The sequence below is a fragment of the Filicampus tigris genome, chromosome 7 (assembly GCF_054856515.1).
Source record: "Filicampus tigris isolate MCC_2025a chromosome 7, RoL_Ftig_1.0, whole genome shotgun sequence".
Classification (NCBI taxonomy): domain Eukaryota; kingdom Metazoa; phylum Chordata; class Actinopteri; order Syngnathiformes; family Syngnathidae; genus Filicampus; species Filicampus tigris.
In genome coordinates this window covers 23,441,671-23,459,801 of record NC_141223.1, presented here as the reverse complement: position 1 = coordinate 23,459,801, position 18,131 = coordinate 23,441,671, and the positions used below count along the sequence as shown (strand labels likewise).

At 39.5% G+C, this 18,131-nt stretch overlaps 1 protein-coding gene across 10 annotated transcripts in view; it reads left to right on the top strand.

The window, feature by feature from the left end:
* Positions 1–18,131, top strand: part of ryr1b (ryanodine receptor 1b (skeletal)) — a 121,551-nt gene that overhangs the window by 8,801 nt on the left and 94,619 nt on the right. For 7 of the 10 annotated variants that reach the window (XM_086036380.1, XM_086036378.1, XM_086036373.1 and 4 more), the window contains exons 3-7: positions 11,733–11,855; positions 13,793–13,894; positions 14,294–14,314; positions 16,832–16,906; positions 16,984–17,062. In XM_086036380.1, the coding sequence (XP_085892506.1) occupies positions 11,733–11,855; positions 13,793–13,894; positions 14,294–14,314; positions 16,832–16,906; positions 16,984–17,062 (400 nt within the window). The remainder of the gene's footprint in view (positions 1–11,732; positions 11,856–13,792; positions 13,895–14,293; positions 14,315–16,831; positions 16,907–16,983; positions 17,063–18,131) is intronic. The other 3 variants (XM_086036382.1, XM_086036375.1, XM_086036381.1) reach the window with 1 other exon arrangement.

Here is an 18,131-nt window from a genome sequence, read left to right as displayed (position 1 = left end):
AAACATTCAGAAATACTATGTTTAAACTGAAATTTACATTTGTGTTTGAAATTGCCTCACTGAAAATGTTTTTAGACAAGAAATACAGTTTGATGCTATGCACAATGTGAATTTAAGAAATAAAAACGCTTGATTGTATAAAAAACAAGACAATTGTTCATCTGTCATATTTTTATTGTTACTTAAAACCCTTGATTCAGGTCTATGGGATTAACCTGCAAAAAATTGATCCTCAAATTTGAAAGTTGCTCCTCAAATTACCTATGTCATGGATTAGAAAAACTGCTTTGCAAAGAAAAAGTAAGTGTGGAAGAATCCAACTTTAGACTTTCCCTTCTTGGAAAAAGTTGGACTTAAAAAAAACCCAAAAAACAATAGGCACCTTTTTAATTCCTTTAGTAATTAGGAGCACACATGATGATTATGTTTAAGTAAAGTTACGATTCTGTGGGAGTCCTTGGAAGGAAAACCTCTGCAGTGATGCAGCGTAAGGATGACGTGTAAAAGCCGATTTTTCTTTTTTTTCTTTTATATAACTCTTGTGGCGGACCAGTGAAGGGATGAGGAAGTCATACTCATATTTTTTTTGTGTAGTTTTCATCTCATATTTAGTCCGACTCTTTTGTATTTGTTTTCCATTTAATATTTGTTACTTCTGTCGAATATCTTGCATTATTTGAAGGGCTTTTTGCCCTTGCCCTTTTGGTGGTGTTTAATTCCCACCACCAATCCCTCCTCCCTTGTGTGATGAAGGCATTTCGTCTTCATCACTCGGATTCTCTTGTGTTGCATGACCAGTTTAAAAAAAAAGAATTTGACTGAGATGTGAATGCCGGCTTGATCCAGAGGATTTTGCTGGCAAAGTGGGGCTCGAGAAGTGTTGAGCCCAGAAAATGTACACTCCAGAGACACACGTGCAGACACACCCACACGCTCACACACACGCCCACTCCCACACGCGCACACACGCACGCACACCTGTTGTTGCGTCTGTGTTGGTCATTTACACAATAAACAGGTGGTCTTCTCTTGTCTGACACTAGGGGGAGGGTTAATTGGGGAGGCATCCTACTAAAGCTAATCAATACTAGGGCTCGACTTAACGTGGATTTCTTTACGGTGGTTGCTGATCTAGATTTTTGGCAGAATAAAATTCTGATAACAAATTAATCGGCAGATTAATTTAAAAATATATAATATTAACTATCTTTTTGGTTTCTTTACACTTAGAACAATAAAGATATGAATTATAGGCAGAACATTTGACTGTCCTTTGGGTATTTGTTTAATTTATAAAGAGAGTGAAAAATTGGCAAAAATCGCTTTATTTGTTTTTTGTTTGGTTTTTGCAATTTTTTTTGGGGGGGGGGGTGTTTGAAGGTCATTGTCTTTGTCTTATGTTGTAATGTGTTAATGTGAAGAAAAAAATGGAGTAAATTAGAGGGAAATGTCCGAGAGGTTGTACACCACAAGAACAAAGAAGACGTGACTCAGACAGAGAAGAAGTCAAGTTAAGTGTACTGCATGTGTTATGGTGCTGCGAAACGTATTGGAAGGAAGGCTGCCCAGCTGGCAGCAATACTTTTTTCTTTTTGTTTTTGTGAAATATTTGGGTATTTTTTGTATAAGATTGTGCATCTTATCAAATGTTTATTTTTAGCTTCAAAGTTGTTGTTATTTTAACTTTTGACTGTAATTGTATGTTGTTTGTTGTATTTGCCATATTTGTGTATTTATAGCATAGTAGCTTACATTTTTGTTGAGTAGCTTGTATTATTCATCGTCTGTATAAAAATCACTCACATTGTGGTATTTATGTAGTATATTAGTAATTTTTAAGTATTTCTATTTTTCATATATTGTTTTGTATTTTTATAGTATGCTGCATGTTCCGTTTTCCATCCAATATTTTTTCTGTTTTTTTTACCCTTTATCTCTTTTATTTTGCCTTATATTTTAGTATTTTAATCTTACACAGAATTTTTTTTTTTTTTTAAATATTTTGTCTTTTTCTAATGTTTTATATTTATCTCAACTCTGTTCATATATATCGTCGCTGTCTTGTGAAAAGCACGAATGTCCAATTTTGTAATTTTTGAAAATGTTCATGTTAATGGGGTGTCTCTAACACAGAAACCACATTCGCATAAAAATAAAATACATGAAAAAAAAAGGATATACTGTACCGGTAAGTGCTTTTCACAGGACAGCAACGATTTGATGTATTTTAAATGTTGTCTAATATTTTTACATCTTTTTTAAACATGGTCATTTTTCCCAATATTTATGTATCCTTTATATAATATTTTGTATTTTTGTCCCATATTATGTATTGTTTTCTATTACCCCCCCTAAATTTTAAACATTTATTCAAACATTTTTTTAAAAATAAAATATTTTGCCTAATATTTTTGCATTTCATATAATATTTTCTATATAATATCTTGTATCATTTTCAAATTTTGATAATTCTTTCAAATTTTTGAGAAATATTTTCTGCGTAATATTTTTATTTTTAGATATTGATATATTTATCTTCTGATATTTTTGCATTTTTTTTTCTTCTAACATTTTGTATTTTTCTTCTAACATTTTGTAATTTTCTTCACTAGTGTTTATTTCTGAATATTTCTCAAAATGTTTTCCAGTAGTATAATATATCTGTCTTTTTCTATATTTTATGTTTGCCCCCACTCTACTCTTCATCCTATTCATGTTGGGTAGAACTGAGCTTCCTAACTGTATGAATTTCCACCATTAGTACCAAGTATTGATTGATTGGCCTTCTCGTCAATTGTCATACATTTGACTTAACTGGTTGTCAAGAGCTCAGTGGTGCTCCTAAAACGTGTTGCTATCTCCCCTGAAGCCAGCCGGCCAAGTATCTGCTGGTCAGCAGAAGGAGGTAACGTGATCTGGACAGGTGCAGCCACCGAAAATAGTCGGAGTGGAGTGAAGGGCTGAGGCCTGTAGCACGGGGGAAGAGCTGTGGAGCAAAGAGAGAAAGCGAGCAGAACGCATCATGCTGCACGCTGACTCATTTCAAAAGAGAAACGGTAACATTGTTTCAATTCCATTATGGATTTTTTTTGCGTTTTAAAGACAGCACAACCTTGTCAGTATGATGCACCACTGCTCAATACAGTAGTTCCTTACTATAAAACAGATGAGTAATAGATGTCCATCCAGCCATCCATTATCTACGCCGCTTATCCTCACAAGGGTCGCGGGAGTGTCTCAGCTGTCTTCGGGCAGTAGGCGGTGGACACCCTGAATCGGTTGCCAGCCAATCACAGGACACACAGAGGCAAACAAACATTATGTTTGTAACCTCCTCTGTTAATAATTTGAACTAGAAATATACCACAAACTATGACCACAAAACAATTGAATATAATTTAGATATTAAAATAGGTGGGGGTTGACTGGTAGTGCTGTGCTTTTTTTTTTACATTCTTTTGTCCTACTGTATCTGAAAGAGAGGTTTATTTAAAAAAAAGTTTTTTTTTTTGCAATCCGCTTTGGTTTGACAGCACCCGTGTTCCACAAATGATGTGTATAAGGCAACAAATGTCATTTCCAGGTTTTGTTTTGAACCATCCATTAAGTTAATGTCGAATCTGTTACCAAACTCTTTCAAAATTTGGCATATACATAGATCTGCCATTTATGTGAGCACCTTCTACACAGAACAAAAGGTGTGTGCTTTCACACGGTGACATAAAATTACGCAATCAGATAATTCGATGCCGTCATGATTGGATGCTGCATGTAGTTCTGCATGGATAGAGCAGCCAATCATATTGCAGCGGGGCACGTCCTGCTTAGAACTCAAGTTGAATTCAGAGTAATTCCTCAATGCCTATCGCAACTCATCAGTGCGGCGCTGATGTTGTTCGACGCAAAGAATATTATATCGTGATATCGTCAGTGTGCATGATGTTGCTGCACCAGTGATTTTCAGTTCGTTGCTTCAAGGGTTCAAGCACCCCAACATGCAGTAGATGTAGATGCTAATTAGCATTAAGCTATCAGCAAGGTTCCTGGTTGATTTTGTCCCCTCCATTCTTTGCATATACAGAACGGCGACTTTCCTGTAAAATTCTAGATTTTATGGGCACTGTAAAATGCGCCAGTGCACCTACTCAAGCTTGACGATAGTGTTTGTTAAGAGTGAGAAGCCGATAGTGTGTCACGACTATTTGGCACAACTTGCCGTGCACGGCGCTGGCTTCTTACTCCATTCGAGGATTTTACATGTGAGGCTTTGGATGTCAGTTAATCAAATTGTCTCCGCGTGGTCCACGTATTTAAGTCCATCCCGCAGAGTTGGTAGTAAGGCCTGCTACACACGAGAGGATTTTTCAAATCTTCAAAGATTGTTTAGCTAGAGACAGACACCACACATGAAGATAAAAGATCAGGCATTCACAGATCTGGGCATGTTACTAAAATTTGCCGGTCCGTTTATCGCCTTCTGCCTGCAGCCGGGGTACCCTTCCGCCGTCCCTCCATCCGCCTTTTTGTCCGGCCGGACCAAATAGTAATCGCCGATATTCTGGTCCGCCTAGCATTTTAAACGGGCTACCGTTAGCGTTTCCATCTTCCAACTTCGACACGTCTACAACAGAGTGCCTGTTGGTCCAGAGAAAATGAAATTGGGTTTGGAAGCCCAACTGATGAATCAACTTTACTCATAGAGACTGAGAACAGTCAAAGGAAAGTACTATCTATCTAACCTTCATCATTCTTACCAGGGTATCAGCTCTTTTTTAAGGCAACGGGTATATTTTTGCGGGGGATACATTTCCCAATATATGACACTTTGGCTATGGCCATTTGGAAATATTAAGATCGGCGCCCCTTTTGTATTTAACTTCATCTAAACAAACTCATGAATAACAAGGTAAAGTCAAGACTTTCAGAGATTTCAGCCAAGTAAGTCCCAAGTCCTAAAATTGGCGTATGACTTGAGTCAAGTCATCTGACTCAAGTCGCCCTCTGTACCATGTTGTTGTGCTCTGCGTAGAATGTGTTTGTGTGTGTGTGGTGGGTGCAGACCCAACGGGTCAGTCGGGCAATAACCCGGACATCCTGACCTTCACGCTGTAACTTCTCGGCCCTTTCGAACGTGGTGAGATTATCAAATAATCAGGGTGTGTGTTTGGCCCGCCGCAAAGTGTCAACCTTCAAATGCGGAAGGCAGCCTCTATTAATAAAGCGGTGAGTTAAGCTTCAGAGTTTGCACGGCCTCCGTGCCAGATTCACACGTGGTCAACCTGGACCACGTTCATTCGCTGGGACTGCTGGAAGGTCGAAGCTGCACGGATGCAGATGCGCTCGCCATACAACGTGGTGATGTGTGTGTGGTCATGTGTCGTGCCCAGAGGTGGAAAAAGTACTCATACTCTGTACTTAAAGTAGAAGTCAACCCAAAAATATTTTTTTCAAGAATATGTTCCTAGCAGGCCCACTAGCTGAAACACGGCATTCTGATTAATTTTGTGTTTGTGGAATATAAATTAAGCAGCAAAGTGCACTTGTTTTTAACCATATCTAGGGGCGGCCATTTTGTCTTCTGTCGACTGAAAATGACATCACAACTGCTCACAGCGACCAATCACGGCTACAGAAGACAAAATGGCCGCAGTTTCAGTTGCTGCAGTAACAGACTCTTTGAACCTAACCTGGTTTGTGGAATAAGTGTTAATCCACTCGTTTTTAGCCATCTCTGGGGGCGGCCATTTTGTCTTCTGTCGACTGAAAATGACATCACAAGTGCTCACAACGACCAATCACAGCTGACCTGTTTTCTGAATCTGAGCCGTGATTGGTCGTTGTGAGCATTTGTGATGTCATTTTCAGTCGACAGAAGACAAAATGGCCGCCCCCAGGGATGGCCAAAAACGAGTGGATTAACACTTATTCCACAAACACAATATTTATCAGAATGCCCTGTTTCAACTAGTGGGCTTGCATATAACATGTTGAAAATGTTTGTTGAAAAAAAAAAAATTTGTGTTGACTTCTACTTTAAGCAGAAGTACAGTACAAATGCTTGTGTCAAAAAGATACTCTGGTACAAGAAGAAGTACTTGTTAAATTTGGTATCTTTTATTTCCCACCACTGCATGTGCCAATACTGGCTAGGTATCACAGCTGACCTGTTTCCTGAATCTGAGCCGTGATTGGTCGTTGTGAGCATTTGTGATGTCATTTTCAGTCAACAGAAGACAAAATGGCCGCCCCCAGGGATGGCTAAAAACGAGTGGATTAACACTTATTCCACAAACACAATATTTATCAGAATGCCCTGTTTCAACTAGTGGGCTTGCATATAACATGTTGAAAATGTTTGTTGAAAAAAAAAATGTTTGTGTTGACTTCCCCTTTAAGCAGAAGTACAGTACAAATGCTTGTGTCAAAAAGATACTCTGGTACAATAAGAAGTACTTTTTAAATTTGGTACCTTTTATTTCCCACCACTGCATGTGCCAATACTGGCTAGGTATTTGTTTTTTTTTGTTACCAGGCTAGATACTTCCACTTCATTTGATACCACCCATTGAAAGGATTCTAAAAAGTGGCTTGGTAAGGCTCAAGTTATAGTTAAAAATAATACTGACTGGGCAGTATTGTACTTTATAAAAACATGTAGTTGCAATATAAATCAATAGAACGTAAAGCTTTTAACAGTGTGTACATTATGATAATTTAATGGCTGTTGTGTTGGATAGTGGATGGATGGATGAATGAATGTATTGCACCTTCTGGTGTGCATGTCTTGGCCACTAGAGGCAATTATAATACATCAATAATAAATAAACAAATGAATCAGTCACAGCAGTTGAGTAATATATGCAGTACTATTGGTTGTTTTTCGAAGAGTATCGACTGTATATGCCTGAGTATTATTATACAGTCATCCCTCAAACAACTCTTTCCCACAGCTGAAGTTGAATATGATCACGTGATGAGACTGCCATACGGCTACATTTGATTGGTGAAACACAGTCACATGGTAGAGCCTGGCGCAGGTGTCTGACAAAATAAATGTGCCTTTCTCTGAGAGAGAGAGAGAGAGACAGAGGAAGAGAGAGAGAGAGACACGTACGTACGCGGAGTGTATTTAAGTAACAGGTTCAATGTAGCAGAGTAAGAGCACAGTTTTTTCTTCACAAATCTACTCAAGTAAAAGTAAAAAGTGTAGTGATTTAAAACTACTCCTAGACGTGCAAAATTTCCCCAAACTTACTCAAGTAAATGTAACGGAGTAAATGTAAGTCGTTACTACCCACCTCTGGTTACAACTGCCGTCAAATTGATGCTAGTTTTGATATTCTCTCTTTTGCATTTTGTGTGTTAGCGTTAAGGGACACAAGTTATGTGGTTTGATTAAATACCGAACAGGTAATTCTCTTAGTTTTCTGTTTAGGTTTACAATAAACATCAGCTGGGAGTGGCGATAAACAATTCAAAGCTTCTTTATTGGAGAATTGTCAAAACTGCCAAACTGCTGCTTGTTTTCAAGGTCGCTATAATGACCTACGAATGGCAATTTTTGCTTGCAACTAGCGTTGTAGTTCTCGAGACCGGTCTTCAGACCACTTTTTCAGGGTCTCGGTCCCTTCTCGGTATCGAAGACATTTTTACTCGGACTTGATCAAGACCGGTCGAAACCAGGCCTGACCTTTTTCATGGCTGTCAGGACAACTCAGTTTTAAAGAGTATGACTGTATAATTTGTAGTGAAATAACTTTTCTCTGATTTGAGATTTGTTTCATTGTGGTATTTAAAAAAACAACAGCAGAATTAGCTTTTGTTGCAAACATACAGTAATAAAAAAAAAAAAAAGATACTGGTCATTTTCTTCTGCTTTTTTGTGTGATTTTGTGTCAGTCTTGACCTCCAAAAGTCTTGGTCTTGTCTCAATGTCTCAATACTTTCTAGTCTCGCTAACGTCTTGGTCTCGGTTGGCGCGGTCTTGACTACAACACTATCCGCACCTCAAAAGACAAAAATCATCAGGGCCCCGACTCGTATCTCGAAAAGCTCGTGAGTCAGGTCACTTGTAAGTCAAGGTACCACTGTAGTTACATTAGAATGTCTTTAGTGATGTTGCTGTTGTGTGTGGGCGCAATACTCCACTCCAGAGGCGAGCAGACATTTTGGGGCTGAGGCGAGACAGATGATCGGGTGGTTGAGAGGGGACACTCTTTGGCAAAGGCCTGAGATTTTACGAGGACACCCATCTTAGTCACTTTCCATTTTCACGTGCGTCATAAACATGCAATTGTTCGCTTCGACGCTGTACCCAAAACCCTGCGATGCAGAATCACGGGTGGAAGGCTCCAAATCCGAGAGCGACAAATGCGACAAATTTGAGCAGAAGTGGGCGAGAGGAACGTGAGTCAGGTTAAGTGGCGGATCCTCTTGCTTGTGTAATGGCTGAGCGCAGGCAACAGCTGAGAATGCCGAGTGTCATTTGGGGTTTGACAGGGGAGGGAGTGTTTATCGCTTGTCTTTTGCACCAGTCAAATTACTATCTGTTAGCTCTCCGCTGGGGACGTGGACACACTTTGCTTCCTTCCTTCGCCCACATGTCCCCAAAAAACAAAACAAAACAGTAGAACCAAACTATGTGACACATTCTACTCCATGGAAGAGAGAATAAATTCATCCCACAACATTTCCTCATCTAAAATGTTTCCTATATACAGTTAGGGATGCGGGCTGCTATTCACAAATTCAATTTACATTTTCCAGAACAGATTCTCTCCTTTTGGTTGAAATCCATTCACATTTGCTTGATGTTCCAGTAAGACCCTATCATGTCATTAGATGTCGCCAAATCCATGTCTATTAGGTTGATTGGTGTAGTAAATAGTATTTTTTTCTCAGTTCTTGTTTTCTGTACTGCACGTTTGAAATAAACTGAAACTAAATCAATCGTAATTAAATAGTACAGAAGTACAGTGAAGCGATCCATCTGGAGTGGGAGACTTCAATCTATGAGGAGGAGCTAAGTTTAGCCTGGTTTGTTAGTGGAAGTTAAAGCTGCACTCCAGGGTTTTGAGTTTCTAATCGCTACTTCCACCTGCATCCGAAAAATGAAATTGCACACTCCTTTCTTCGCGTGCACGATGCACATTCTCGTACGAGTGCGATCGACAGGCTCAGAACAGAGGCTGGAATTGACAACACAACACCTTTCTTTCTAAATGACAATATGCCAATATGAGAAAGAAAGCCGTTTGTGCGTCGCTTTTCAAACCCAAGGCCCATCTCAGTATTGTCAACCGCTCAAATGCAAAATCGCCGTTTACCCGACTTCTTGCCCGGCGTCGATCACTCGCAAATTTTAATCTTTTTTTTTTTTCACTTGTCATGGTTTCCCAATTTTTTTGCCTTCCCCTGAGAAACTGTACACTGTAAGAAAAAACAACAACATTGTTTTTAGGGAAAAAAAAACTGCCGGCTGTGGTTGCCAGAATAATATTGTAAAAAATACAGCAAAGTTTAAAACACATTACATAACAAGCTGTACATTTTTAATACTTTTGACTGTATTGCATAGGTTTAAGTATTAAAATTTTTCGATGTTTGTAATACAATAATATATCAATTCTACAAGGAAATATGATCCTTTCCACATATACTAACTATAAAATTATTAACTGTTCTGTTTTTTTCACAATATATTCCTTTAAAATATACATTGGTATTTTTATTACAGTTTTTTTATGTCATGATTTTATGACATATTAATGTTCATATCATAGACATTTCTTACAGTGTGGGTGTCTGAGGCGTGCGGGATGGCGGTTTCTTCTGAGCCAATGTAGAATCCAATATGGCGAAATAATAGCTTCTGTTACACAACGACGAGAACGTGCATGACGTCATATCCGCAGAAAGAGCGTGGGAAATTCGAACCAGATTCGATTCCAGCGCGAAAATTATTTTACAGAGGTTTGCAAGAATATTGTGAACAGCTAAAATGTTAATCTGCTATTTATTAGATGTGTGAGTCACAAATGGTCAAATGAAAAGATATTTTGGGGCAAAATCCTGCAGAGTTCAGCTTTAAGGAGAGTCTTCGCCGTATAAATAGACGTTTGACATCAAATTAGGGTGTCGCTATATATGTGGTATGTAATATGCGTTTATATGTGACATACCATACTGTATGTGCATTTTTATTTTTGGTATGTGTATGTATTCTGGACTCCAATTCTTGAATATTATTTTTATCTTATGTAATGGTGAAGGGGTAGGATTTAAATAAGTTAGAAATCTTCCTACTCCTTTTTGGACTAGCAGTACATGATGTTTCATTTTGGTGTATTTATACTGTAGATGTTTTTTTATGCAGTTCTTGGTTTTTTTGTAGTACGTTTGATATAAACTTGAATCAATCAATTAATTCATTCATTCATTAATTCATTCATTCATTATGTTTCATTTTGGGATATAGGTACCCCACGATTCGATTCAATTCCGATTCAGAGACCTATGATTCGATTCGATTCCGATGCATCACTGCATGCATTGGCTTACATTTTATAGTCCATGCAAAACACTGGTATCTTTTTAAAAACAAAAAACTCAAGGAAGAGCAAGGATTTATATTGCACACTTTGACTTGGCAGCGCTCATAAGAAGTATGGCTTGTTCCGCCATCTTGTCACGTATTAGCTTAGCCTAGCACAGACATCTGATGTACAAACGCACTTAGTCACTTGCATGCTTTTAGTTTTTATTTTAAATTTTACTTTAAATATCGATTATTAATACCTATTAATCGATTGAGAATCTTTTCAATATGCTGAACGAAACATCAAAAAAACGATTAGCGTTTCTCCCCTAGGGATAGTTATACTGTATATTTTTTCTCAGTTCTTGTTTTCTGTACTGCATGTTTGAAATAAACTTAAACTAATTCATTCATTCATTCCATTCATGATGTTTCATTTTGGGATAGTGACACTGTTGATTTTTTTTCTCTGTTTTTGTTTTTTGAACTGCATGTTTGAAATAAACTTAAATGAATTTATCCGTCCATTTATGGTGTTTCTTTTTTGGGATATTCATACTTCAGATTTTTTTTCTCAGTTCTTGTTTTCTGTACTGCATGTTTGAAATGACATTAACTTCAATAAATCTAAATATTAAAATGTTTTGGGATTATAGTTTATGATAATTACAATTAACAATTAATATAGGCAGTTGTAAACATTTCCTTATTATTATTTTAGCATACGCAATGTAAATGATCAGACCTGAGATGACTTGTGGGTGCTGATTTTGTGTTTAAAATGTAAAGATATTTAAATGAAAGGCAGGTGAAAACCAGCGCCCGTGTGCAGAACGTTGACTGCAGTTGTTGTGGTGAGGCTGAGGCACCAGTCGTATCTTTGTGAGACACGAGTGGAAGAATGGATCTTTTCCACTTGTGTCTCAACATTTTTGAAACGCAAGTGTGTAAAGTAGCGGGCGGCAAGGCTCAGTGGTAGCGTGGGTTCGATTCCCGGCCATTGCAACTGTGTCGAAGTATCCTTGAGCGAGATCCTGAACCCCCAGTTACTCTTGATGCTGCGTCATCAGTAGGTAAATGAGGTCTAGTGTGAAGCGCTTTGAGTACCCGAGGTAGAAGAGCGCTGGTGTATACAAGAGACAGCCCATTTACTGTACCATAAAGTAAATAATGTTTGTGTATTTGACATGTGCAGGATGACCAGGTGGTCCTGCAGTGCACTGCCTCCATCCTGAAGGAGCAGCAGATTAAACTTTGTCTGTCCTGCGAGGGCTTCGGGAACCGCCTCTGCTTCCTGGAGACCACGTCCAACGCCCAGGTAACTAATGACTCACGTAGTAGAATCCTCTCAGCTGATTCCACAATACCAAACTACCAGACTACAAGATTTTTTTTTGTGGTTCATAGCCCTTGCTATGTTAGATGTCAGAAATTCGTTCTGTGTCTTTGACCGGGCGAGTGGCCACACTGACAGTCTCTCATCACTGAAGGACACTCTTGTCTTAGTTTTGGCCAATGACAAGGAATCAATGGTAGGACTATTTACAGATAGGACACTATTTTGAAAACAAAAAACAAAAAAAAACCTAAATATTCTGACAGGCCAGACTTTCTGTGTCGTGGTTCTTAGACACCACTTCGGCAATCTTTGATAATGTCACATTACTCGGGGTAACGAAGCTTGCTCTGCAAACAAGATAACTCTTAATCAGACATGTTTGTCTGCTGCGCGTCTCTCGGGTCGAAATCAGGCTTAATTGCTGCGTCTGAGCTCGGAATGAGCCACATAAATCTCATGTCTGACAATCAGAGATGGGCACTTTACTCTATTTTGCCAGTCTGTGCTTTGTCTGTGACCTTGGCACCCTTCCGTCATCGTCCCTCCGTCCTCATCCTTTTAATGCGCTTCCGTCTTTCTATTTCAACAGTCCGTCCCCCACGCCCCAAAAAAAGAAAAAAAGCATCTGTGCATGAAGATGTTGGGAGAGAGGCTAACCGCAGAGGTTTCATAAGTCATAAACATTATTTCAAGATCATTAGCTGGCTAATTTCGTAGTCACACCCAATTACCGGCTGGGAGTATTGTGAGTGGATTGAATTGTTTACAACTGTTTAAGTGTCAACCATGAATGACAGTTTGGAGCGAGTCTTACGCTCTAGAGATGTTCCAGGCAGAACATATTTAGCATGCAAAGCAATAAGGTATGTACTCAATAGTACCTGTTAGTTACAAAACAAAATTGCTATCCAACTTTTTCCTACGCCCCATACATTATCCAGCATTACGCACGCAAGACAGGCTGGGCGTATTTGTCAATCGTCAGTAAAATGGGCGTCCTGTGGCATAATCCAAGGTATTACATATGCTGAACCACTAGAGGGCAGACTATGAGTACAATGTTACTGCGGGGAACGCACATGAAAAAGAAAAAAAAATCAGTGAATAAAGACGGCTCCGCGTTATTGCAGAAGAGAAAAGCGGTCTTTCTCTTCAAAAGAACCCGACACAAGACCTCATTCGGTGTTGAAATCGGTTAGGGACGATTACAGGAAGGACGAAAACCCACTTCTGTCCTTGCTTAGTCTTTTTAAAAAACTTCTCGTCCTCTGTTCTCCGCCCCCAAAATGGGCGTCCATGCAGGACGGAAGGACGGACCTTTCCGTCCCTGGGACGGAATTCCCATCGCTGCTGATAATCTGCCAATTTTGTGCACACAACACAACACGTTCATTTTCTTTCAGAAACAAAACAAACGACACACTACCTTGAAAAATGCTATAAGTAGTCAAAAGTTTCAATTATTTAGTTCAAGACAAAGTTATGTTGAGTCTTTGATACCTTTTTAGCCAAGCAATTCCCCAGGCCAATTGGCGAGACTCCGCCCCATCTTGGCCTCCTGCTTACCACGCATACTATCATCTGCACTTTATATTCCAGCAGTTTCATTAACCTCGCCGATCGCCTTTCCAAATGTCGGCCGCAAATGACACCCTGCAATGATGAATAAAACTCACCTTATTCATCCAAATATGATCATTTTAAAAAATGTGATGGATACTTTATATGATCAAATCCCTTTTACCTGGATAAAAACAGTGGTTATATAAATCAATCAATAAATAAATAGATAAATAGTCCTGTGATTGGTGACCTAAGTCCGCCTAATGTCAAGTCATGTGACTCATGTCATCAGCTCTGCTTCTTCTGTCTCCAACCTGGTGTCGCCTTCTTTTTTTTTGTTTTTTTGTTTGCAGAAGGTGCCTCCAGACTTGGCAATATGCAACTTTATTCTGGAGCAGTCGCTGTCGGTGCGTGCCCTGCAGGAGATGCTGGCCAACACGGTGGAGATGACCGAGGTAGGGGTCGGGAGAAGATGTGGAGAAAAGGGTGCAAAGATTCTTGCCAAATATTTTCGAATACCGTATTTCCGCAAATAGTGTTTGAGAGGGTTTGTTTACTCATGTGAAAATGGGAAAAGATGGCTGTTATGGGTAAGGTTTATTTGAAAGCCTTTTTTTTTTATATCACACTGAACTCCCGCCTATTCACGATTTCATCTATTTGTGTGTTGTCCGTGAAAGCTATCCTTAACTGTTTGCTGCTATTTGTGCTGTGGCCCGGCAATGAATTGAGAAGGTATTTGAGGAAATACGGTATTTTGACACTTGAGTTGATGAAATGTAGGTACCATACGGACTTATGCTGCATTCATTTTATAATGGTTTTTAATGATATCTGGACACCCTCCCCTTCAGGCAGTCGATTTGGACAAATGGGTATGTTTGTGAACATCTATCTACTGTATTATCTATCTGTCTGGTGACACTTCCTGTGACATCTTCACGTTCCCGTCGTTGCACATGAAAAAAAAGTCTCCATTTGTGTTTCCAATGGGGCTGATGTACGAGTGTCATGTTTCATCTAACGTATTTAACAGAGGTGGGCATTTTACAACATTTTGCCAGTCCGTCATTCGTCAGTGGCCTGGGTATATGTCTGTCATTCGTCAGTCCGTCATTTTTTCACAATGCGCGGACAAGAGCTTTGTGATAACGAGAGACGGAGTTCAGCATATGGCCGTGCTATGCTACAAGCCTGTGGAAATATTTGAACAAAAATGAGACGGATAACACGGTCACTTAAACAAATATGTACGTATTGTCATCCTCAAATGCTTCAATTTAATGTCCCGTCTTGATAATCTGATTTACAGTAAATGTGATAAATACATACATAAAATACATACAATACATAAAAACAAGCAAACAAATTTGAAGTTACAGTGGTAATAATCACCTCAAGTCATTACTTGGACTAATCTTGCTCAGTCTGAAATGCGGTAATCCTCTGCTGGTGTATATATAATTGGGTATCGTCAGCACTGTGTCTCACCTGATGTCAGCAGTTCTTTTTGCACTGTCATTGTCACGCCACAACCACATCTAATGCGTGTTACCCTTTGTGCACATTAAAAATAGAATCGGAGTGATAAAACAAACGGAGGCAGTATGGAGGCTTATGCAATGTTAGCTCTCCATTTGCACCTTAGCTCCAGGTCGGGTATCCCAGACGAAGATAAGCAAAGCGAGCCGGAGGTTGAGAATAGCATGGCATGCGGCCCAGTGGAGTGTCACGCCCACCTCTGTCGGAGGGGCAACAAGACACCTCCACAGTGTCCCCCCTCCCAACACACACACTGAGAAAGAAAAGCACTGCCACCTGTCCTGACCAAGTTAGCGCCAATGCCTAACAATGCTAACAGTGTGGCGGTAGTACTTGACATACCTGCCCCCCATGTGATCCGTGTGGATTAGGAATACTTAACCCTGCATAAAAGTCTATTGTCGTCACCGTGCTGGTGGGACTGAATTGTTTTGTTTTTTTCAAACAATGCGTTCTTGTGGCATGTTGAGAAAACAATGCAGATTTAAATGTGTTTTGTCATTTCTCCAGTCTTTATTATTTATTATTACCAGGAACAGTAATTGTTCTTATATTATGAAAGAGAAGAAGAATATGTATCTTTAATAAAGACATTTCGGAATTATTGTAAATAATCAACAGTGCAACCTTAGAGCATGTTGAGAAAACTCTAATAATGTACTATTGTTATTGGAATTATTATTTATTGTATGACAAAAGATAAGTAAATATATGAGATCGTTGCTGTCCAATTAAAAAAAAGTCTCTCCATTTTGTGACTTTCTTATTTTTGTCCAAAACACAAAGAAAACATTTCTCTGTTTTTTTTTTAATGTATTTTTTTTTTTTATTATTATTTTTTTAACACCTTCTTTATTGAATAGCGACAGTATAATTATAAAATAAAGTAAGTTTTAAAAAATACTAACTGAAATACCGTTTTGGGTATTATAAATATTGTAGTACATTTTTGTAGTACCGGCGCGCTTTATTTTTTTGTAGTAATTGTAATACCCACCTATCCATCCATTTTATATTGTGCTTATCCTCATTAGGGTCACAGCCGGGTATGCTGGAGCCTATCCCAGCTGACTTTGGGCAGGAGGTGGGGTACACTCTGCTCTGGTTGCCAGTCAATCGCAGAGCACATACGTATAAATAAATAACCGTTTATAATCACATTAAGCAATGGACATCTTAGTCTGGATTGAATGAGGTCTGGAATGAGGAAGGAAGATGGAGAACCAAGTAACATCCACAGTACTGTGAGGCCTTAACCAATTAATTAATATATTTAATATACTTAATATATTTTTATGAAATTGTATTTTGTAAAACGCATGAACTCTCTTCGCTGGGAGAAACCACTTTGTTCGATTGTCTTATAGTGATGCTTGTGGTGTCCATGTTGACATTTCCTATGAAGAAGTGTTTCCCAACCTTTACTGGGCCAAGGCACATATTTTGAATCAGATTGGGTGAATCTTACCACTCACTACCAAGCATAAAGTTCACCAAAATATATGTGCTGATCTCATTTCAATTTACTCATAAATGTACTTTGTGTGAAATCATAAAAAGCTATTATTCTGTTGTATCTGTCAACAGGCAGATACATACACAGTGGTAGAGCATTCAATTGTTCTGTCTGTCACTGTACATTGCCGACATAAATAGATGAGCAAAAATACATTTTTTTGCTGCCACTGAATTGTAATTTTTGTAAAAATGCATAGGGAAAAAATTGAATTGGATAAGTTCCCGTGGCCCCATGGTTTGGAATCACTTCTATGACGGACTTGTGGAAGTTGTTTGCTAACTACAGTTAACCATTTTTATAAAAGTTTTCTTACTTGCCTGTACTTCCCCAGTCCTCACAAGGTGGCGGCCATCGCACCTTGTTGTACGGCCACGCCATCCTTCTCAGGCACAACCACTCAGGAATGGTAGGTTAGGCAATTTTTTTTTTCTTTTTTTAAATCCCGCTTGATGTCAAAGTTCTAAATCCAGTCTCTCTCTCCAGTACCTGAGCTGTTTGACCACATCTCGCTCGCTCACAGACAAGCTGGCCTTTGACGTGGGCCTACAAGAAGATTCCACTGGTAAATTGGAATTTTTGTGTTCATTTTTACAGTAAACTGCTTCCTATTCTTTGTTTACATATTCACATTTTTCTGCGGCTGTTCCAAAGTCTTTCCATGCTAGGGAGGAGCTAAGTTTAGCTTGGGATGTTAGGCAAAGTTTCTGAGAGTTTTCGCCACTTTTGATATATTTTCAAGGTTAATGTTGTAAAATGAGTTTGAAATGATATTGGAGTGGCGGCACGGTGATCGACTGGTTAGCACGTCCGCCTCACAGTTCAGAGGTCGTGGGTTCGATCCCGGCTCCGGCCTCCCTGTGTGGAGTTTGCATGTTCTCCCCGTGCCTGCGTGGGTTTTCTCCGGGTACTCCGGTTTCCTCCCACATTCCAAAAACATGCATGGTAAGCTGATTGGACTCTCTAAATTGCCCCTAGGTGTGATTGTGAGTGCGGATGTTTGTCTCTGTGTGCCCTGCGATTGGCTGGCAACCAATTCAGGGTGTCCCCCGCCTACTGCCCGAAGACAGCTGGGATAGGCTCCAGCACGCCCCGCGACCCTTGTGAGGGTAAGCGATATTGATAATGGATGGATGGGTGATGTTGAAGTGTTTAGGGATCACAGTTAGCGGGATAGCGCCTCTTCTCACCAATAATCTTCCATTTGGAGTTTGAAACATCATGTAAATTTTCTCCCGTTGACGTCTTGAAATTTTGCCCTTTGTATGCAATTAGTGGATATTTTTAACTGACACTTGTCAGCTAACCTGGTCCCTGATAGTGTAGTGGTACACACGCCTGAGTTGTGTGCGGGCAGCGTGGGATCGATTCCCGCTCAGTGACAGTGTCTATGTGTGCCCTGCGACTGGCTGGCGACCAGTTCGGGGTGTAGTCTGCCTTCGCCCATTGACGGCTGGGATAGGCTCCAGCAACTCCCCGCGACCCTACATAGGATAAGCGGTTTGGAAGATGACATGACATGACTTGTCAGCTAGCAGGAGAAGGGGGTTCCCCCAGTATAAGATGAAACGAAAGGGTCAAGGAGAATGTTGAAGTTATGAAGTTGTACGGTTTTACGGTTTTAATTTGAAGGT